This window comes from Cheilinus undulatus, linkage group 4, assembly GCF_018320785.1.
Source record: "Cheilinus undulatus linkage group 4, ASM1832078v1, whole genome shotgun sequence".
NCBI lineage: Eukaryota > Metazoa > Chordata > Actinopteri > Labriformes > Labridae > Cheilinus > Cheilinus undulatus.
The window spans coordinates 1065441-1088693 of record NC_054868.1 but is presented as its reverse complement, the minus strand read 5'-3'; the positions used below and the strand labels follow the sequence as shown (position 1 = coordinate 1088693).

General features: G+C 39.2%; 1 protein-coding gene across 1 annotated transcript in view; it reads left to right on the top strand.

Annotated features, from left to right (window-relative positions):
• The window catches only part of pex6 (peroxisomal biogenesis factor 6), a 39659-nt gene extending 21441 nt beyond the window's left edge, over positions 1 to 18218 (top strand). Inside the window, exons 7-20 of the mRNA XM_041785176.1 lie at positions 272 to 392; positions 1072 to 1205; positions 1291 to 1393; positions 1596 to 1798; positions 1896 to 2082; positions 6461 to 6537; positions 9583 to 9700; positions 10293 to 10498; positions 10584 to 10645; positions 10748 to 10856; positions 12365 to 12481; positions 12561 to 12638; positions 17633 to 17772; positions 17925 to 18218. Of these exons, the coding sequence (XP_041641110.1) occupies positions 272 to 392; positions 1072 to 1205; positions 1291 to 1393; positions 1596 to 1798; positions 1896 to 2082; positions 6461 to 6537; positions 9583 to 9700; positions 10293 to 10498; positions 10584 to 10645; positions 10748 to 10856; positions 12365 to 12481; positions 12561 to 12638; positions 17633 to 17772; positions 17925 to 18061 (1792 nt within the window). The 3' untranslated portion in view covers positions 18062 to 18218. The remainder of the gene's footprint in view (positions 1 to 271; positions 393 to 1071; positions 1206 to 1290; positions 1394 to 1595; positions 1799 to 1895; positions 2083 to 6460; positions 6538 to 9582; positions 9701 to 10292; positions 10499 to 10583; positions 10646 to 10747; positions 10857 to 12364; positions 12482 to 12560; positions 12639 to 17632; positions 17773 to 17924) is intronic.
• Positions 18219 to 23253: the final 5035 nt, after the last annotated feature.

Sequence of the window (23253 nt, the reverse complement as noted above, 5' to 3'; positions counted from 1 at the left end):
AAACTGATTAATGTGACTTGCAATGGATAATTTCTGAGGTTAGAGTTTTAAAGAGTAATATTTCAAATGAAGACATAAAAGAGCCACGCGTTGAGTATCACTGGTTTATGCAGAGATCTCCCACAGACCGTGTTCGAGTACCTGAGACCAGCGCAGATAAAGATTCTTGTATTTTTAAGTAGTCGCACTGAAACTGAACTCTGAGTATTCTTATCTAAACATTTTAAACAATATTCTTTTAGTCTATGGATTTGTCTGTTTGACTTCGCAGGTGTCCGGTGTTGTTCTTCAAAGTTCAGAAAGTGTGTCGATCTGCAGACAGAGATGAAGAAGACAGAGGAGGAGGGGGTGGAGCTTACCTGGCGGACAGAGAGCACACCTCTCTCTACATGGTAACCTCAGCCTCATGACAATCTGCTCCCATCAGGATCCTAATCAGGAAGAACAGTAATATTCACCGTCTACAAGGAATGATTTTTAAACTACAGCAGTTAAAACTTTAAAATAAAATCAGAGCTGGTGTGTGAATAAGTGAAAATTAATGTCCCATAAGGAGAGAATAGATGTCATGTGACCCACCCTGTTAAAGTAGTTCATTACTAATCACAGAAAAGCTCCTATTTTATCCCTGATCCACAAACACAAGAAGAAGGAGGCCTTCCCTTAGCCCCCCCGACCCCCTGAGTGAGTTTATAATGGGTAATAATGGGTTAGTAGAGACAACAACAGGTGGAAAATCACAAAATGGGCAGGAAAAGGGGCTTATTAGGATTAAAAGGGGCAAAATATAGTTAAGGTGGTAGAGATGGTGGAATTGGATTTTTAAAAGGAGCAAAAATTAGATTTAAGTGGCAAAAATGGGGAGAAATTAGAGTGATGAACGGGGTTAAGATATAGGAACGTCTCTGGGTTAAACACCTTTAATCACTAAGATGACAGTGGCCCCATCATCCTGATGTTTTCTGGCTGTGGCCCTCAGTAAAAACATCTGGACTGTAGTTGCTGATCTAAACCCCAGCAGGACCTTGTTCAGGTGTGGATCAGATCTCAGGTGTTCTGTCGTCTCCACAGGGAGCATCCACCAACAGCAGCGTCCCCGGCTGCTGTCTTCATGGAGCGTCTCTGTTCGGCTCTCTGTCTCCTCCTGGACTCAACAGGACCGTCGACCTCCTCAGCAGCATCATCCTGCCTCACCTGCAGCACAGGTAACCCCGCCTCTCTGATAGGACGGATGGCATAGAGAAGGATGACGTTCAGTTCAGTGATGTCACTGTCCTCTGGTGTCTGCAGCTCTCTCTCCGGTTGCACAGTCCTCCTTCACGGTCCAGCAGGAAGCGGGAAAATGACGGCAGTGAGTGCGGCGAGTCGTAGACTGAACCTCCACCTGCTCAAGGTACAAAAACACTCCTCCATTTTCTGACTCTGTCTTCTAAGATTCCTCTCTGACTTCCTCTTTTTTGTTACTATTCGTCTTTTTTTCTTCCCTCTGTATATTCCTTATTCCTTGTTTCTTCTTTTAGCTCTTTTCTTCCTCTTATTCTCTGTGACGCTCTCACATGTCGTCACGGTAACCCTTATTGTCGTTACCTGCCCAGGTGGACTGCGTGAGCGTGTGCGCCGACTCTGCCGCAGCGTCTGAGGTGAAGTTGTCGTCTGCGTTTCAGCGAGCCGAAGCTCTGCAGCCGTGCATCCTGCTGCTCAGGAACCTGCAGTTCCTCCTCCGCCCTCGAGGGGGCGCCGAAGAGGACGGCAGACTGCAGGCGGCGCTCTGCCAGCTGCTGCACAGCGCCCCCACCAGGTCGGTAACTTTAGACGTCTAAGATACAGCGGGAAGGTTCTGCACGTGCTCAGTGAGCTGCAGAGAAAATGGGACGTCTCTGTTGTTTGTGTTTCAGTGTGGTTGTCGTGGCGACGGTCTGCAGACCTCGGGATCTTTCTGCAGGTGTAATGGCGGCGTTTATCCATCAGGTGGAGGTAGAGAATCCCAATGAGGAGCAGAGACACTTGATGCTGGTTCACCTGAGCCAAGACCTGAGTCTGGGGAGAGACGTCGACCTGCAGAGACTCGCCAAACTCACCGCGGTAGGACGTGTGTATTGAGGATTCTGTTCATTTACACATCCCTCCATCAGCTGTATTTACCAAACATTAAACCACTGTTGTGGTTTCATGGATGAATTTCACATAATGAGGGAGAAAAGCTGTTAAAAGTGGCCTGCTAGCATTCCCACAGTGCTTTCTGAGTTGCTCAGTGTGAACCAGGAAGGACTCTTTTAACAGCTTTTCTCCCTCATGATGTGAAATTTATCCATGAAACCATAAACAGTGGTTACAGATCCAAACAGGAAGCCAAGGTGGGCGGAGCTGTGACTGGTCTCTACTTAAAGGGATATTTCAGTATTTTTGAAGTTAGGTTGTATAAATCATATGCCAATGGTAATGGCAGAGATTTCTCTGAGTGTTGCCCCTTAAACAGGATGTGTTTGGAGAAGCAAGGCTATACAGCGTAGCAGATGGATACAGTCTCACTGCATAACTGAGCCAGTTTAAGGTTAAATGGGCCATAAAAACAATGTTGACTCAGTTGTAGGCTGTATTAGAAAGATTTGAAGTGTTTTATTTTTCACCCAGAAAGCCTCTGTGATGGTAAAAACTATGGGATTGAAATCCTATCTTTGGGGAGCGCAGATGGTCGAGTGGTTTAAGGCACTACCCATATACGGGGGCGGCCCGGGTTCGAATCCGGCCTGTGGCCCTTTACAGCATGTCTCTCCCCTCTCTCTTCCCTGTTTCCGAGTCTATCCACTTTCCCTCCTCTATCAAATAAAGGCATGAAAAGGTCCAAAAATAAATCTATAAAAAAAAAAATCCTATCTTTATTCGAGAGCTTGCTCTAATGTTTGAGCTGACAACTGTCTGACGCCATGTTGGTTGGGAGATACATGGGGGAGGAGCCGCCTGTACGGGATGTTGGGCTCAATCTAGCGAACCCCACTATGCAGCATTACCATGATTGGTCAAACTGCTACTCACTTCCTATTGGCTGAAAGCAGTTTTGGTTCGTATGCGAGCAGAAAAAAATTAGAGAGGAGGAAAGAGAAGCGAGCGCACAAACAAGGTTTTGAAGGAAAAATCTGAGCACAAAATGACAAAGTTTTGCTCTCAAAATATTTAAATCTGCTCTCAAATATGAAAAATGCTCTCAAAACGAAAAAGGCTTTGCTCTCGAAACTTGAAACTTTGCTCTCAAACATTAGAGCATGCTCTCGAATAAAGATAGGATTTTAATCTCATAAGAAACGGCTGTTTAGATTCGCAGAGGAACACGTCACCAAGAGCTGAAGCTCACATTGCAAAATAGCGCAAACACAGAGGCATTCTGGGTGAAAAATGAAAATGTTCGATACAGTGCACAGTTAAGGCAGCATTGTTGTCTGGCCCATCTTTGCTTTCAACTCACTAAATTACGCATTAAAACTTTACCCACCTGATACGCTATACAGCCTAGCTACCTCCAGTACTTCCTGTCTGAATGGGCAACAGGCCGGTCCCACACACTGTTTGGCAAAAATTGAGGGAAAGGCCCACAACACCCCCAGCATAACCAACATTCCCTCCTCTGCCTTTGATGATGTCATCCTTTAAAGGTGATAAAACATTCCCTCCTCTGCCTTCAATGACTTCATTCTTTAAAGGTGATAAACATTCCCTCCTCTGCCTTTAATGACTTCATCCTTTAAAGGTGATAAAACATTCCCCCCTTTGCCTTTGATGATGTCATCCTTTAAAGGTGATAAACATTCCTTCCTCTGCCTTTAATGATGTCATCCTTTAAAGGTGATAAAACATTCCCCCCTTTGCCTTTGATGATGTCATCCTTTAAAGGTGATAAACATTCCTTCCTCTGCCTTTAATGATGTCATCCTTTAAAGGTGATAAAACATTCCCCCCTTTGCCTTTGATGATGTCATCCTTTAAAGGTGATAAAACATTCCCTCCTTTGCCTTTGATGATGTCATCCTTTAAAGGTGATAAACATTCCCTCCTCTGCCTTTAATGACTTCATCCTTTAAAGGTGATAAAACATTCCCCCCTTTGCCTTTAATGATGTCATCCTTTAAAGGTGATAAAACATTCCACCCTTTGCCTTTAATGACTTCATCCTTTAAAGGTGATAAAACATTCCCCCCTTTGCCTTTGATGATGTCATCCTTTAAAGGTGATAAACATTCCTTCCTCTGCCTTTAATGATGTCATCCTTTAAAGGTGATAAAACATTCCCCCCTTTGCCTTTGATGATGTCATCCTTTAAAGGTGATAAAACATTCCCTCCTTGCCTTTTGCATCCAGGCCAGTCAAGCTGATGTTCCAGTCTAACCAGTCCTCAGCATGTCCTTTAAAAGAATGTTTATGACAGAGGGAGAAAAGTGGTCAAAGATGCACCATTATCCTCTTAGCTCCTGGCTAATTAGCCCCCATTCATTCTAATCAGCAGCGGGTTCAGGTCATCACTGACGACGGATTGTTAACGCAGAGCAAATGTCAGAAGCGCTCTTAACGACCCTCCCTATTTCCAGTCCACTCCACTTTATTTATATAGCACATTTTACAGAACGTGTTCACCAGAGTGCTGCACAGTGACTAAAACACCAGAATGGGAAGAGAGAAAGAAAGGAAAAAGGAGAGAGATGAACAGGTCTCGACTTATAAATGAGTAGAAACAGTCTTCCTGCTTGAACTTCTGCTGAGCTCCATTTCTAACAAAGTACTTTTACTCAAGTACCACACTCTTGTACCTTTCCCACCTCTGGTGACTACACAACAGCACATACACACGTGGACAGAATTGTTGGTACCCCTCTGTTAATGAAAGAAAAACCCACAATGGTCACAGAAATAACTTGAATCTGACAAAAGTAATAATAAATAAAAATTCAATGAAAATTAACCAATCAAAATCAGACATTGCTTTTGAACTGTGGTTCAACAGAATTATTTTAAAAAACAAACTCATGAAACAGGCCTGGACAAAAATGATGGTACCCCTAGAAAAGACTGAAGATAATGTGACCATAGGGACATGTTCAACCAAGGTGTGTCCTCTAATTAGCATCACAGGTGTCTACAAACTTCTAATCAGTCAGTCGGCCTATTTAAAGGGTGACAAGTAGTCACTGTGCTGTTTGGTGACATGGTGTGTACCACACTAAACATGGACCAGAGGAAGCCATGGAGAGAGTTGTCTCAGGAGATTAGAAAGAAAATGATAGACAAGCATGTTAAAGGTAAAGGCTATAAGACCATCTCCAAGCAGCTTGATGTTCCTGTGACTACAGCTGCACATATTATTCAGAAATGTAAGATCCACCGGACTGTAGCCAACCTCCCTGGACGTGGCCGCAGGAGGAAAATTGATGACAAATCAAAGAGACGGATAATAGGAATGTAACTAAAGAGCCCAGAACAACCTCCAAAGACATTAAAGGTCAACTCCAAGGTCAAGGTACATCAGTGTCAGATCGCACCATCCGTCGTTGTTTGAGCCAAAGTGGACTTCATGGGAGACGACCAAGGAGGACACCACTGTTGAAAACAAATCATAAAAAAGCCAGACTGGAATTTGCCAAACTGCATGTTGACAAGCCACAAAGCTTCTGGGAGAATGTCCTATGGACAGACCAGACAAAACTGGAACTTTTTGGCAAGGCACATCAGCTCTATGTTCACAGACGCAAAAATGAAGCATACCAAGAAAAGAAGACTGTCCCTGCTGTGAAACATGGAGGAGGCTCTGTTATGTTCTGGGGCTGCTTTGCTGCATCTGGCACAGGGTGTCTTGAATCTGTGCAGGGTACAATGAAATCTCAAGACTATCAAGGTACTCTAGAGAGAAATGTGCAGCCCAGTGTCAGAAAGCTTGGTCTCAGTCACGGGTCATGGGTCTCACAACAGGATAATGACCCAAAACACACAGCTAAAAACACCCAAGAATGGCTAAGAGCAAAACACTGGACTATTCTGAAGTGGCCTTCTATGAGCCCTGATCTAAATCCTACTGAACATCTGTGGAAGGAGCTGAAACATGGTGTCTGGAGAAAGCACCCTTCAAACCTGAGACAACTGGAGCAGTTTGCTCATGAGGAGTGGGCCAAAATACCTGCTGAGAGGAGCAGAAGTCTCACTGAGAGTTACAGATTTTGTCCACGTGTGTAGGTAGAGAATAATTCCACATTACATCCCAAAACAGTGTTGATCCACCAGTGTGAGTACATCTCTGTAGAGTCAGCTGATCTTAGCTCTGGCCACTGCGATGTTAAATCTGGGAGGTTGTGGAAGATTTCCCCATCATGCCCTTGGGCAGAGTGTTTAGATGTGTGTATTTGACCGTCTCCCTGCCTGTTTCTGACCCTGGTTACTCAAACATCACTTGTGTTCAACAATGAATGTTTTTGTCTTTTAGGGTTTTGTGTTGGGGGATCTGAGCGCTCTGATGGTGGAAGCAGGCCGAGCGGCGTGCAGGCGGCTGAAGCACACCTGGTGAGACTGACGGCTTTTTACAGTATTTATTTAAGGTGCTGTTAGAACGTGTAAGGCTTGGTTTAACTCTCATTTATTTATAAATCTGAATCAGAAATACTTAATTTACCCATGTGCCTTTGCTTCTATAGGAAATAAAGGACCATAAACAGAAGGAGGAGAAGACTGAGACTGTAGATAAGAAATAAACCAGTGAATAAAAAAGGCTCCAGGATTGAAGGAGTAGAGCAGCATACAGTAAAAACTAGGGCTGAACGATTAGCAAAAATAATCTAATCATAATTTTTTCCTGCAATATTGCGATTTGAAATGCGATTATTTAGGTTCCTCAGTTTTTCTGTTGTTTAACAAACATGAGCAAGAAATTATTCTATATTATAACAAGTACCAGAGGTGGGAGGAAGTCATTGTTTTGCAAGTCTCTAGTAAGTCTCAAGTCTTTACTCCAAAGTCCAAGTCAAGTCTCAAGTCAAGACAAGTCGAGTCGAGTCCAAAGTCATAGGCTTGAAATTTTTGAGTCCTTACTAGTCATAAGCCCTGTTTACCAAATAAAACGCCATTTACACAACGTAACAATCTTTTCAATTTGACAAATACAATGAATGCATTTTGAATTGTTTTATTGTTTTAAATAAAATCAGACCAGTGTGAACTGAATCACACAGAAAAAGAGTGCTGACATAGCATTCAGGATATAATCAGTGCTAAGCGGTGCAACAACAAATGAACTTCTGAAGACGCTGTTCAGTCGTTTTAATTCATCTAATGTGAGTGTGTGTGTCTGTGGTGAGTGTGTGTATATGTATAGATGTGTGAGTGGATATATAGGATTTGTGTGTGTTTGTAAGTGAACATGTTTGACTGGTCAGCATTAGGTTTAAGGTGTTATAACCAGTTCTTAACCTCCAGTTCTGTGAACACAATGACTGCCTCCTAGTGAATAAACAAAAAAGAGCTGATGAATCATGGGGGTCTGTTTGGGTATTTATATTTCATATTTGGACATTTACTGTAGTTCAGTGACTGTTAACTTAAAGTTATGCTTTCTGTTTTTTCCCTCTCATTATTATTGCTTTTAGCTAAAGGGGGAGGGTCCCCATAGTGGTCTTTGCCCTGGGCCTCCAAATGGCTAAAACCGGCCCTGCCTCACACCTGCAGCTCCCCCTCACAGATCGTTCTGTCCTGCCAGTTTGTTGCTTTCATTTTTCTGTTTCTGCCCTTTTGACATTATTTATCATTAGTACATTTAAGATCAAATAAAACATCCACGTTTGGACAAGTTTTACTCTATTTTACAGTATTTCAAAATGTGATCCGTGTGTGTTTGGCCCATTGATGATGATACGCATCATAAAAGTCATCATTAAATACGAGTATGGGAGAGCATCGGCAGGGAGTGACTGAAGAAATGTGTTCAAACGAGGGCATTAGAAACGTATCTTTGAACACAAGACAGCACACCTCTATGAATGAACTTAATAAAGACACGCACCACCAGCGGACTTCCTCTGTGCTCTTTTACACACGTTCCTCCGTCCAGCGCGCATCCAACGGTAATAATATACAAGTTTTCATTTGAGTTTGGAAGTTAAAGTATGTCTTCTTTGAGTGGACTTAGATTTATGGAGGATTTTTTACAGTAAGCCTTAAAAGAGCTGCAACTGGTCACTAAAGAGCCACAGAGAGAGCCGCGGGTTGAGCATCACTGCGTTAGTTTGAATGGGGGCACATTTTACTCAACACACTCACTGAAAATCTCAAGTATTTTTAAGTCATCGGACTAAAGTCCAAGTCAAGTCCCGAGTCATTGATGTCAAAGTCCAAGTCAAGTTGCAAGTCTTTGATGATATTGTCAAGTCGAGTCCAAAGTCATCAAAATCGTTACTCGACTCTGACTGGCGTCCAAGTCGCGTGACTCGAGTCCACACCTCTGAAAAGTACAATATTAGGTGAGTTTGAACTAGGGCTAAATTTAGAAAAAATTATATCTTTCTGTGATTTTGGCTACTAAAGCTAATCTGATATCAGTTGCTCTCTTGAAGGGGATGATCATTTCTCATATTCTTCTCATTTTGATGAAGAAAAATCAACGCATGAGCAAGAAAAGTAAGATTTTTGTAAAAAATAAAATGAAATAAAAAAGATGCTTGAAGGTTTTGATAATGTATGAAGCAGTGATACTCAACGTGTGGCTCTTTTATGTCTTCATTTTAAAAATTATTCCCCCACAAAAACCTTAAAAAAGGGAAACTTTTTGCACTTTTTCACCCATTTCTACACTTTTCACCCACGTAAGCTACCTTTTGCCATTGAATACCACAGTTTTCCTACTTTTTTGCCTATTTTTGCCACTTTTATCCCATTTTTGCATCTTAGGGTTATCTTTTGCCATTTAATACCACTTTTTCCCTACTTTTTTGGCCCATTTTGACACTTTTATCCCATTTTTTTGCCCCTTTCCACCCTTTTTTCTCTGCATTTTCACCCATTTCAGCTACTTATTGTCATTAAATACCACTTTTTTCCTTGTTTTTGTCTATTTTAGCCCATCTTGACTGCTTTTTGCCCATTTTAGTCACTTTTCACTCATTTTCACGGTTTTGCCACTTTTGTACCAGTTTATGCCAACAGTAACTCTTTTTTTGTCACTTCTCCCCCATTCTTGGTACTTTCTGACCTTTTTTTCCACTTTTACTCCCCATTTTTGCCACTTTCCACCCTTTTTTGTTGCTTTTTGACCATTTGTGCCACCTTTAACTTATTTTTATTGCTACCTCAAGCTGTTTTTGCCACTTTACACCTTTTAGATTGTGCAAACGTATTTTTCAACAGTTTGGCTCTTTGGTTGAACAGGGTTGAGTAACACTGGTGTAAAGCATAAAAAAGAAGAAACAGATTGCATCAAACTGGTATTTTGACATGTTTCAGGTTAAAGAAATATTGCACTGTCTGTGATTTAAAAAATTGCCATATTGCAATTTAAGCTAATTTGCGATTAATTGCCCAGCCCTGGTAAAAACTGATAAAGTCCATGTTTGTGTGCAGCGCTGGTCGGCAGGAGGCAGACCTGTGCTCCAGTGGAGTCACCATCATGAACCAGGACTTTAGCTCCGCCCTCCAGACCCTGCAGGACGCCCAGTCCACCGTCATTGGAGCCCCTAAGGTCAGCAGACCTGGATCAGAGCTACACACTGTTAAACCTGGGTTTAATTTATTCATTTATTTACAGCAGGGGGGCAGAAGTCCTACACTACCTAATGATGTTACTGTATGTGGAGGTTTTCTGCCCCCTGGTGGCCAAGTAAGGGATCAGTTTTAATGCTGCAGGAAATGTTTCTATGACTTCAAATGAGTAAATATTTTTCATGAAATGGTAAAATGTCTCAATTTAACATCAGATCTGTTGTTTCTGTTCTGTTGTGAATCAAATATGGGTTCATGAGATTCGACAATCATTGACTTCAGTTTTTACATTTTACACAGCGACCCAACTTTTTTGGAGTTGGACTTGTAAGACAGGGCGTAAAAACATTGGAAACAAAATACAGAGAGCAGAACTTTCAGCAGCTGATGAATTTAAACGTGCTACAGAGCAGAAACATGTTTGATAGTTCTGATGTTTTTGGAAGGAGGAGCATCAGGACTGATCACTGAAAAATTCAGTTAAACTCCTGAGAATAAAAAGAGAAGATTGATTGTTTATTTATTTATTTATTTTTTGGCTGAATGGTTCGTGTGAACGTGTTTGTGATCAGATCCCTGACGTGCGCTGGGAGGACGTCGGCGGTCTGCAGGCGGTGAAGAAGGAGATCCTGGACACGGTGCAGCTCCCTCTGCAGCGACCCGAACTCCTGTCTCTGGGTCTGAACCGGACCGGGGTCCTGCTGTACGGACCACCGGGGACCGGGAAGACGCTGCTAGCCAAAGCAGTGGCTACAGAGTGCTCCATGACGTTCCTCAGGTGAGAACAGATGGGAGAAACACCTGGGTCTGTCAAAGGCAGAAAGGGAGACGATAAAGAGAGTAAAGTGGTTTTTGTGTTTCAGCGTTAAAGGTCCAGAGCTGATCAACATGTACGTGGGTCAGAGCGAGGAGAACATCAGAGAAGGTCAGATTTAGAGTCTATTAAAGACGTCATTCATCCACATCACAGAAACATTTGTATCTTTGTGTTTTTATCCTCTAACGTCGTCTGTTTTTGTGTCCTCAGTGTTCAGCAGAGCGCGCTCAGCCGCTCCGTGTGTCGTCTTCTTTGATGAGCTTGACTCGCTCGCTCCCAGCAGGGGGCGCAGCGGGGACTCAGGAGGTGTGATGGACAGGTGAGTGTTTACCTGGTAAACTTTCCTTTTCATACTTTACCTCTTCTTCTTACAGTAGTACTAAATGTTGGGTTGATGAAGTTTGATCATGAACAGGGTGGTGTTACTAAAGTTTTTTTGAATCTCTGAACAGGGTGGTGTTACTAAAGTTTTTTTGAATCTCTGAACAGGGTGGTGTTACTAAAGTTTTTTTGAATCTCTGAACAGGGTGGTGTTAATAAAGTTTTTTTAAATCTCTGAACAGGGTGGTATTAATAAAGTTTTTTTTTTTAAATCTCTGAACAGGGTGGTATTAATAAAGTTTTTTTTTTAAATCTCTGAACAGGGTGGTATTAATAAAGTTTTTTTTTTAAATCTCTGAACAGGGTGGTATTAATAAAGTTTTTTTTTTTAAATCTCTGAACAGGGTGGTGTTAAAGCTTTTTTAAATCTCTGAACAGGGTGGTGTTAATAAAGCTTTTTTGAATCTCTGAACAGGGTGGTGTTAATAAAGTTTTTTTGAATCTCTGAACAGGGTGGTGTTAATAAAGTTTTTTTGAATCTCTGAACAGGGTGGTGTTAATAAAGTTTTTTTTTTTATCTCTGAACAGGGTGGTGTTAATAAAGTTTTTTTTTTTTATCTCTGAACAGGGTGGTGTTACTAAAGTTTTTTTGAATCTCTGAACAGGGTGGTATTAATAAAGTTTTTTTTTTTTATCTCTGAACAGGGTGGTGTTACTAAAGTTTTTTTGAATCTCTGAACAGGGTGGTGTTAATAAAGTTTTTTTGAATCTCTGAACAGGGTGGTGTTAAAGCTTTTTTGAATCTCTGAACAGGGTGGTATTAATAAAGTTTTTTTTTTTAAATCTCTGAACAGGGTGGTGTTAATAAAGTTTTTTTGAATCTCTGAACAGGGTGGTGTTAATAAAGTTTTTTTTTTTTATCTCTGAACAGGGTGGTGTTACTAAAGTTTTTTTGAATCTCTGAACAGGGTGGTGTTAATAAAGTTTTTTTGAATCTCTGAACAGGGTGGTGTTAAAGCTTTTTTGAATCTCTGAACAGGGTGGTATTAATAAAGTTTTTTTTTTTAAATCTCTGAACAGGGTGGTGTTAATAAAGCTTTTTTGAATCTCTGAACAGGGTGGTGTTAATAAAGTTTTTTTGAATCTCTGAACAGGGTGGTGTTAATAAAGTTTTTTTTTTTTATCTCTGAACAGGGTGGTGTTACTAAAGTTTTTTTGAATCTCTGAACAGGGTGGTATTAATAAAGTTTTTTTTTTTAAATCTCTGAACAGGGTGGTATTAATAAAGTTTTTTTTTTAAATCTCTGAACAGGGTGGTATTAATAAAGTTTTTTTTTTAAATCTCTGAACAGGGTGGTGTTAATAAAGTTTTTTTTTTAATCTCTGAACAGGGTGGTGTTAATAAAGTTTTTTTTTTAATCTCTGAACAGGGTGGTGTTAATAAAGTTTTTTTTTTAATCTCTGAACAGGGTGGTGTTAATAAAGCTTTTTTGAATCTCTGAACAGGGTGGTGTCTCAGCTCTTGGCCGAGCTTGATGCTCTGCACTCGTCCGTTGGAGTTTTCATCATCGGAGCGACGAACAGACCTGACCTGCTGGACCAATCACTGCTGAGGCCGGGGAGGTCAGAGGTCACACTCATGGACAATCTTGAACACAGACGGGTGCAGCTGTTTAACACTGGTGCTTTTATTGGTTTTCAGGTTTGATAAGCTCGTTTATGTCGGGATCAATGAGGACCGTGAGTCTCAGCTGCTGGTTCTCCAGGCAGTCCTCAGAAAGTAAGAACAGCCCCCCCTGCTGGAGGCTGGACCATTCCCGTAACTCTCAGAAAGCCTCCAGAAATGCTCCCTCACATTTCTGATTTTTAAAACACTCAGGATGTAAAAGCAGTTTCTCTCTGTTTTAGTTCTTCTGTGGACCTGACATTCAATAATTAGAGAAGTTGGAATATTCTGACAACATTTTGAACAAAATAGCTGATAAATCACTTAAAAATTGATTCGAAAATAAGGTCAGGTATATTTAGTAGATATTGGCTGATATTTACATCAATTTGTGGGCCAATATAGATCAAATTTACAGCCAAAATTAGGTATTTTATTTGCTTTGATATAGACTGATATTTACAGCCGATATAGACTGATATTTACAGCTGATATAGACTGATATTTACAGCTGATATAGACTGATGTTTACAACTGATATAGACTGATATTTACAACTGATATTGACTGATATTTACAGCTGACATAGACTGATGTTTACAGCTGATATAGACTGATATTTACGGCTGATATAGACCGATGTTTACAACTGATATAGACTGATATTTACAACTGATATTGACTGATATTTACAGCTGACATAGACTGATGTTTACAGCTGATATAGACTGATATTTACAGCTGACAGACTGATATTTACAGCAGATGTAGACTGATATTTACAGCTGATATAGACTGATATTTACAGCTGACAGACTGATATTTACAGCAGATGTAGACTGATATTTACAGCTGATATAGACTGATATTTACAGCTGACAGACTGATATTTACAGCAGATGTAGACTGATATTTACAGCTGATATAGACTGATATTTACAGCTGATATAGACTGATATTTACAGCTGATGTAGACTGATATTTACAGCTGACAGACTGATATTTACAGCTGATGTAGACTGATATTTACAGCTGATATAGACTGATATTTACAGCTGATGTAGACTGATGTTTACAGCTGATCTAGACTGATATATACAGCTGATATAGACTGATATTTACAGCTGATATAGACTGATATTTACAGCTGATATAGACTGATGTTTACAGCTGATATAGACCGATAGTTACAGCTGATAAAGACTGATATTTACAGCTGATACAGACTGATGTTTACAGCTGATATAGACTGATATTTACAGATGATATAGACTGATGTTTACAGCTGATATAGACTGATATTTACAGCTGATATAGACTGATATTTACAGCTGATATAGACTGATATTGACAGCTGATATAGACTGATGTTTACAGTTCATATGGACTGATGTTTACAGCTGATATAGACTGATGTTTACAGTTCATATAGACTGATATTTACAGCTGATGTAGACTGATATTTACAGCTGATGTAGAATGATATTTACAGCTGATATAGACTGATATTTACAGCTGACAGACTGATATTTACAGCAGATGTAGACTGATATTTACAGCTGATATAGACTGATATTTACAGCTGACAGACTGATATTTACAGCAGATGTATACTGATATTTACAGCTGACAGACTGATATTTACAGCAGATGTAGACTGATATTTACAGCTGATATAGACTGATATTTACAGCTGACAGACTGATATTTACAGCAGATGTAGACCGATATTTACAGCTGATATAGACTGATATTTACAGCTGATATAGACTGATATTTACAGATGATATAGACCGATATTTACAGCTGATGTAGACTGATATTTACAGCTGATGTAGACTGATATTTACAGCAGATGTAGACTGATATTTACAGCTGATATAGACTGATATTTACAGCTGACAGACTGATATTTACAGCAGATGTAGACTGATATTTACAGCTGATATAGACTGATATTTACAGCTGACAGACTGATATTTACAGCAGATGTAGACTGATATTTACAGCTGATATAGACTGATATTTACAGCTGATATAGACTGATATTTACAGATGATATAGACTGATATTTACAGCTGATATAGACTGATATTTACAGCTGATATAGACTGATATTTACAGCTGATATAGACAGATATTTACAGCTGATATAGACTGATATTTACAGCTGATATAGACTGATATTTACAGCTGATATAGACTGATATTTACAGCTGATATAGACTGATGTTTACAGTTCATATAGACTGATATTTACAGCTTATATAGACTGATATTTACAGCCGATATAGACTGATATTTAAAGCTGATATAAACTGATGTTTACAGCTGATATAGACTGATATTTACAGCCGATATAGACTGATATTTACAGCCTATATAGACTGATATTTAAAGCTGATATAGACTGATATTTACAGCTGATATAGACCGATAGTTACAGCTGATAAAGACTGATATTTACAGCTGATACAGACTGATGTTTACAGCTGATATAGACTGATGTTTACAGATGATATAGACTGATGTTTACAGCTGATATAGACAGATATTTACAGCTGATATAGACTGATATTTACAGCTGATATAGACTGATATTTACAGCTGATATTGACTGATATTTACAGCTGATATAGACTGATATTTACAGCTGATGTAGACTGATGTTTACAGCTGATTTAGACCGATAGTTACAGCTGATAAAGACTGATATTTACAGCTGATACAGACTGATGTTTACAGCTGATATAGACTGATATTTACAGATGATATAGACTGATGTTTACAGCTGATATAGACTGATATTTACAGCTGATGTAGACTGATATTTACAACTGATGTAGACTGATATTTACAGCTGATGTAGAATGATGTTTACAGCTAATATAGACTGAAATTTACAGCTGATATAGACTGATATTTACACCTGATACTGACTGATATTTACAGATGATATAGACTGATGTTTACAGCTGATATAGACAGATATTTACAGCTGATATAGACTGATATTTACAGCTGATATAGACAGATATTTACAGCTGATATAGACAGATATTTACAGCTGATCTAGACTGATATTTACAGCTCATATAGACAGATATTTACAGCTGATATAGACTGATATTTACAGCTTATATAGACTGATATTTACAGCCGATATAGACTGATATTTAAAGCTGATATAAACTGATGTTTACAGCTGATATAGACTGATATTTACAGCCGATATAGACTGATATTTACAGCCTATATAGACTGATATTTAAAGCTGATATAGACTGATATTTACAGCTGATATAAACTGATATTTACAGCCGATATAGACTGATATTTAAAGCTGATATAGACTGATATTTACAGCTGATATAGACCGATAGTTACAGCTGATAAAGACTGATATTTACAGCTGATACAGACTGATGTTTACAGCTGATATAGACTGATATTTACAGATGATATAGACTGATGTTTACAGCTGATATAGACTGATATTTACAGCTGATATAGACTGATGTTTACAGTTCATATGGACTGATGTTTACAGCTGATATAGACTGATGTTTACAGTTCATATAGACCGATAGTTACGGCTGATAAAGACTGATATTTACAGCTGATACAGACTGATATTTACTACTGACGTAGACTGATGTTTACAGATGATATAGGCTGATATTTACAGCTGATGTAGACTGATATTTACAGCTGATATAGACTGATATTTACAGCTCATATAGACTGATATTTACAACTGATGTAGACTGATGTTTACAGCTGATATAGACTGATGTTTACAGTTCATATGGACTGATGTTTACAGCTGATATAGACTGATGTTTACAGTTCATATAGACTGATAGTTACGGCTGATAAAGACTGATATTTACAGCTGATACAGACTGATATTTACAGCTGATGTAGAATGATGTTTACAGCTAATATAGACTGAAATTTACAGCTGATCTAGACTGATATTTACAGCTGATATAGACAGATATTTACAGCTGATATAGACTGATATTTACAGCTGATATAGACAGATATTTACAGCTGATCTAGACTGATATTTACAGCTCATATAGACAGATATTTACAGCTGATATAGACTGATATTTACAGCTTATATAGACTGATATTTACAGCCGATATAGACTGATATTTAAAGCTGATATAAACTGATGTTTACAGCTGATATAGACTGATATTTACAGCTTATATAGACTGATATTTACAGCCGATATAGACTGATATTTAAATCTGATATAAACTGATATTTACAGCAGATATAGACTGATATTTAAAGCTGATATAGACTGATATTTACAGCCGATTTAGACTGATGTTTACAGCTGATCTAGACTGATATTTACAGCTGATATAGACAGATATTTACAGCTGATATAGACAGATATTTACAGCTGATATAGACTGATATTTACAGCTGATATAGACTGATATTTACAGCTTATATAGACTGATATTTACAGCCGATATAGACTGATATTTAAAGCTGATATAGACTGATATTTACAGCCGATATAGACTGATATTTAAAGCTGATATAGACTGATATTTACAGCTGATTTAGACTGATGTTTACAGCTGATCTAGACTGATATTTACAGCTGATATAGACAGATATTTACAGCTGATATAGACTGATATTTACAGCTGATATAGACTGATGTTTACAGCTGATCTAGACTGATATTTACAGCTGATATAGACTGATATGTACAGCTGATGTAGACTGATATTTGCAGCTGATATAGACTGATGTAGAAGAATGATACAACCCAATACATGCAGATTTTTTCTGCTGATATAGGGTGATATTTCCAGCCTTTTTTCTCATTTTTTGCATCATAGTAGACCTCAGCTGCCATTAAAGGACAGTCTACATAAGGACAAAATAGTTGGTTAATCTGTTGTAATTTAATTAGAGAGATGAAGGATGGATGTTTTTATATCTTGTCTCTTTTGATTCCAGTTGTGCAGAATTAGGGCTGTTTGAGTTCTGATGCTCTCTAATCTCTGTAGAAGATAAAGGGCCATTTGTTTTGTGTTTCTGAAGTTTTAATCTATATAAACGTTGCATTCAGATTCCAGTTGGATGAAACAGTAAAGCTGCAAGAAGTTGTCGATCAATGCCCCATCCACATGACCGGCGCTGACCTGTACGCTTTGTGTTCAGACGCCATGACGGTAGCCATCAAGAGGAAGATCTCTCTAATCAGCGACGGTGAGGAAAAAAACTCCATCGGCTAATATATATTCTCTCCTGTTTGTAGAGAGAGAAACATATGACAGCAGCAGAGTTTCTATTCATATTTTAAAAAATCAAAAACATTTGTTCTTCATGTCTAAACGCCCTCGCTCTCTTTCCCTGGTCAGGTTTGGATTCTGAGGACTCTCCTGTCCTCCTCACAGCTGATGATTTCTCTGTGGCGTTGGAAAACTTTACGCCGTCGGTGTCAGAGCAGGAGCTGCAGCGATACAGGAACATCCAACAGAAACTCACTGTGAAGTAAAACTGAAATATGACGACACTTAACTTTTAAAACTATTAATTTAAAGTATAAATGTGAAAATCCTCTCTGTAAATGACTGGATATGTACATAATGTAAACCCAGAGGTAATTTATATGATTAATAATGTGAAATATGAATAAATAAAGTCAAAACAGATGGAAGTGTCCCCTACATTGTCTGATAAATCAGCCAATCAGGATGAGAGTTTCACATTCAGTATGAAACTCATCGAGCCGACAGTTCGAAACGGAAATTTGTATTCAAACCCAACGTTTTTAAATGTTTCACAACCTTATCTGCCCATTTTTTTTCCATTTTTAAATCCCATTTCACCACATTTTCCACCTATTTCTGCCTCTTTTAATCCTTTTTTGCCATTTTCCACTTGTTGTTGTCTCTTCTGTTTTAATTTTCCCACTATTAACCCCTCTTCATTACTTTCTAAGCCCATTTTAACCACATTTCATTGATTGTTATGCACATTTTTTCCACACATTTTTGCCTTTTTTCAAAACCCATTTAATTCTGTTTTAATCCATGGGATTTACATTTTAGAAGGGTGTATACTACAGCAAAGCAAGACTGGTTATTATTCAGGTAAAAAGAAATATGGTTATTACAGCTTAATTTTACAATGGAACGAGATTTTTCTGACTTCTTTGGGCCACAGAAAGCTCTCCCTGATACAGATTGATAATTATAGCCTGGATAGAGTGATATTTACAGCTGATACTTCCTGTCAATATCAGCTAATATTTACAGCCAACATAGGCCGATACAGATGTTATTTACAGCAGCTGTAGACTGATTTTTACAGCGAATAAAGGCTGATGATAACAGCCCATATAGGATGGTATTTACAGCCCCTATAAGCTGACATACGATGGCCGGTATGACCTGGTTCTCATACTAAATAACCCCGCCATGAATCATGGCGTTCACTCGCCTGCCAACAAGCAGCATCAAAAGAAAACTTACTATGATAATATGAAATAACTCACAAATAACCAGACACCTGTATTATTAAAATGAACATTGCTGAGTTGTACTTATGGTCTAACAGTTATGCTAGCTTGTTGTTAGCCTAGCCGCCGTAGCTTAGACTGAAGTCATGTGGGAGGGGAGATGGAGAGGCCCATACTGGAGCTGGGTTTCCACTTAGCGGTCCGGTTCAGTTCGGTCATGTTTCCACTGAGACTGCTCAGGAAGGTACCAAGATAGCCAATCTAGTCACAGTTTTTCTATTTTAGCACCCTTCTGTCGGGACAGGAAGCGTCCCATCCAGCCCTGAACTGGAATCTCTGCAGTCCACTGATTGTTTGAAAGAATTACCACTTCCTGTGCAACAGCTTTTTCTCCCTTATGCTTTCTTAAAACTGCTTTTAAAATACACATTTGTACTGTTTTTATGGTAAATATGAAACTCTGATATTTACATAAAAAAGACATATCTTGGTTGAGAGCTGGTTTCCTTCTTCCAGCCTTATTTTTGTTTAGCAGACATAAATATCATCTCTGTGGCTCTCTAACCATGGCTCGGTATCCCTACATGCTGATAGGAATGAATGGGGGCCAATAAGCCACCAGCTAAGAGGCTAACAGTGCCTTTTAACAGCTTTTCCCCCTCGTGTTATCATAAACATGCTTTTAAAGGAAACACTGATATACTATTTAGAACTTGTAAAGGAATTGGTTAGACTGGAATATTTATTAATTATTTTTGATGACATCATCTTTCAAAAACAAATTAAAAGCTTTAAAGGATGACATCATCAAAGGCAGAAGTCGGAATGTTTTATAATCTTTGATGACATCTTCTAAAACTGTATAAAATGCTTTAAAGGATGACATCATCAAAGACAGAGGACAGAATGTTGGTGAAGCTGGGGTTGTTGGGGGCTCTTTCCCTCCATTTTCTCATAAGAGTAGGCAATAGTTGGTGGGTGGAACTGGCCAACTTGGTTCCACCCACTTTCCCAAAAGTTGCCAATGAAGGACAGTCATAGGTGCCAGCTCCCGTTTGATATCTGTTGGCTGCTTTTCTTAATTTTTGTTGTTTCAAAGGAAGAAAAAGCTGAAAAAGCTGAAGCAGAACCAAATGAAAAGTTGTGTTTGAGCTGAAAGACTGGCTTTTTTTGCTGAGATATAAAAAGAGCCAAACTCCCGTCACACTGAGTGAGGCTGGATGGACTTGGGCTGTGGTAAGGCAATGATATCAGGGTTTACTGAACCAAACTGGACCACTTGGTGGAAGCTCATCTTAACCATTATTTTAGTACATGTTTGGTTATACAGTGATAGCATGTAGTAGGCGGACACAGCCCAGGTATCTGAATCCCTACCAGGATGAAATGGGATATTTTGAAATCTCTACAAAGAGAAGAATGCGAGGCACGTGTTCACGTCTGGTCACTTTAATCAGCAGCTGGTTTGTTTGGCCTCGTCTGAGACTCAAACACATGGACCTGAAAGACTAAAAGAGTCTGAACTAAGAACACAAGGACAGCTGGGTTTGGTCTACCAACAGTTTTTCTTTGGATAGAAGTGATGTACAAGCTACAGTCATGACATGCTCAATAATATTTGAAGAAAGTCCGGGCGTAGATGTAATCCGGATTAGTCTGGAGGTCTCGGTCTCTGTGGTTCATCCTCTGGCGTTTCTTCTGGGTTTTGTGGTTTCTGGATTTTAGTTCGTTTCTGGGGCAAAAATCCGACACGTGGGTCGTCTTTGTTTTCATCTTCCTCCATCTCTAACGGGCAGATCCTCTCCGATAAAACATCAGGCGAAGTGGGGCATCCGGCTGCAGGTTCTGAAAGAGAGAGGGCTTTTGGTTTTTGATGGACCGAGTGAACACTCATCGTTGATTCAGGACAAAAGTCACGGTTTGGAACAGACAAGTCATCGGAAATGATAAACATCACTACAAATCAACAACCACAATCCGAGCACAAACTTTATTTAAAACCAGACTTTATTTAAATCCAAAGAAACTTGTTTCATCAGAAAAAACATCCTAAATAGCTTCGTTAGCACGTTAGCTAAAAGAAGCTAAATCACAATTCAGAGGATGGAAAAGAAGCTAAAAGTCTAACATTAATAAAACTGATTCATTTAGTCTCCACGGTTGTTCACACAGAGGATATTCATTGGTAGTTAGTATTTTCAATTACAGTTGATTGGTTGGTTAGACGGTTGGTTGGTTGGTCGGTTGGTTGGGTTGTCAATTGCTAAAATAGTTGCTGGTTTGTAAGTTGGTTGATTCAGTGTTGATTCAGTGGTTGTTCATACTTGGTCACTTCACCTACAATTGGTTGGTCCATCATTGATTGGTTGAACAATCTCTACATTCATTAGATTACTGGTTTGCCAACTGGATGGTTGACTGAAAGGTTGGTTGATTGGCTGGTTGGTTGGTTGGTTGGTTGGGTAGTTGGTTGGTCAGGACTTGTATGTTGGTTATACAATTCTCAGTCTCCTGGTTCTTTGGTTGGTTGATTTGTTCGTTATCAGGTAAGTTGACAGTTGCTCAGCTTGTTAGCGGATTGGTTGGTTGGTAGGTTGACTGATTCTGTGCTTGGTTGATTAGTTCATCTTTTGACGAGCTGGTTGGTTGGTTGGTACAACCAATCAGTCAGTTGGTCAGCCACAACTCATGACTGGTTGGTTGGTGAATTTATCAGTTATAAACCCATGGTTTGTTGATTAATTTGCCAGTAAGTCAGAGTTTTGGTTCGTAGCTGGTTGGTTGGTAGGTTGGCTGATTCTGTGCTTGGTTGGTTGATTGGTTGGTTTGTCTTTTGACTAGCTGGTGGGTTGGTTGGTCAATTGTTGACTGTTTATGCAGTCAGTTGGTCAACCCAATGGTTGGTTGGTTGGTTGGTTGGTGAATTTATTGGTCAGTCTGCTGGTTGGTCTATTTGTTGGTTATCATTTAATTTAACAATTCATTGGTTGGTTGTTGGACAGTTGGTTGATTAATTTATTATTTGGTCAGCTTGTTGGTTGATTGGTCTTTTGACTGGTTGGTTGGTTGGTTGGTCGGTTGGCCTTTTAATTGGTTAATTGGTTGGTTGGTTGGTTTGATGCCGGATTGGTTTGTTGGTTGGTTGGTTTGATGCCTGGTTGGTTGGTTGGTTGGTCTTCTGACTGGTTGGTCGGTTGGTCTTTTGACTGGTTGGTTGGTCGGTTGGTCTTTTGACTGGTTGGTTGGTTGGCCCCTTAACTGGTTAATTGGTTGGTTGGTTGGTTTGATGCCTGATTGGTTTGTTGGTTGGTTGGTTTGATGCCTGGTTGGTTGGTTGGTCTTTTGACTGGTTGATTGATTGGTTTGATGCCTGATTGGTTTGTTGGTTGGTTGGTCTTTTGACTGGTTGGTTGGTTGGTCTTTTAATAGTTTTTTGGTTGGTTTGATGCCTGATTGGTTGGTTGGTTGGTCTTTTGACTGGCTGGTTGGTTGGTTGGTCTTTTAATAGTTGCTTTGTTGGTTTGATGCCTGATTGGTTGGTTGGTTGGTCTTTTGACTGGTTGGTTGGTTGGTTGGTCTTTTAATAGTTGCTTTGTTGGTTTGATGCCTGATTGGTTGGTTGGTTGGTTGGTTGGTTGGTTGGTTGGTTGGTTGGTCTTTTGACTGGTTGATTGATTGGTTTGATGCCTGATTGGTTGGTTGGTTGGTTGGTTGGTTGGTCTTTTGACTGGTTGATTGATTGGTTTGATGCCTGATTGGTTGGGTGGTTGGTTTGATGCCTTTTTGTAGTAAGTAGCCCTCTTTTAAAAATTTAAATCCTTTAGTTGAAAACAGAATTAAAATACATAAAAATAGCTAAAATGGGTTAATAATGGCAAGAAATGGCAAGAAACATGGTGAAACTGGATTTTAAAAGTAGCGGAAATGGGTTAGAAGTGCCAAAAATTAGATAACAGTGGCAAAATAACAAAAAAAAAAAAAAAAAAGACAAAAATGGGTTAAAGTGGTAAAAATTGGCATACTAAGTGTTGACAAGGGATTCAAAAATGGCTGAAATGGTGTTAAAGTGGCAAAAATAGGTGGAAATTTGGTGAAATGGGATGAAAATTGATACAGACAAAAATGGGCATATCAAATTGTAAAATGTGGCATAAAAAGTGTTAAAAGAGGTTAATGGTGTCAATAGTGTGCCAGCGGAGCCAACAATAGGCAGAGAGTGACAAGAT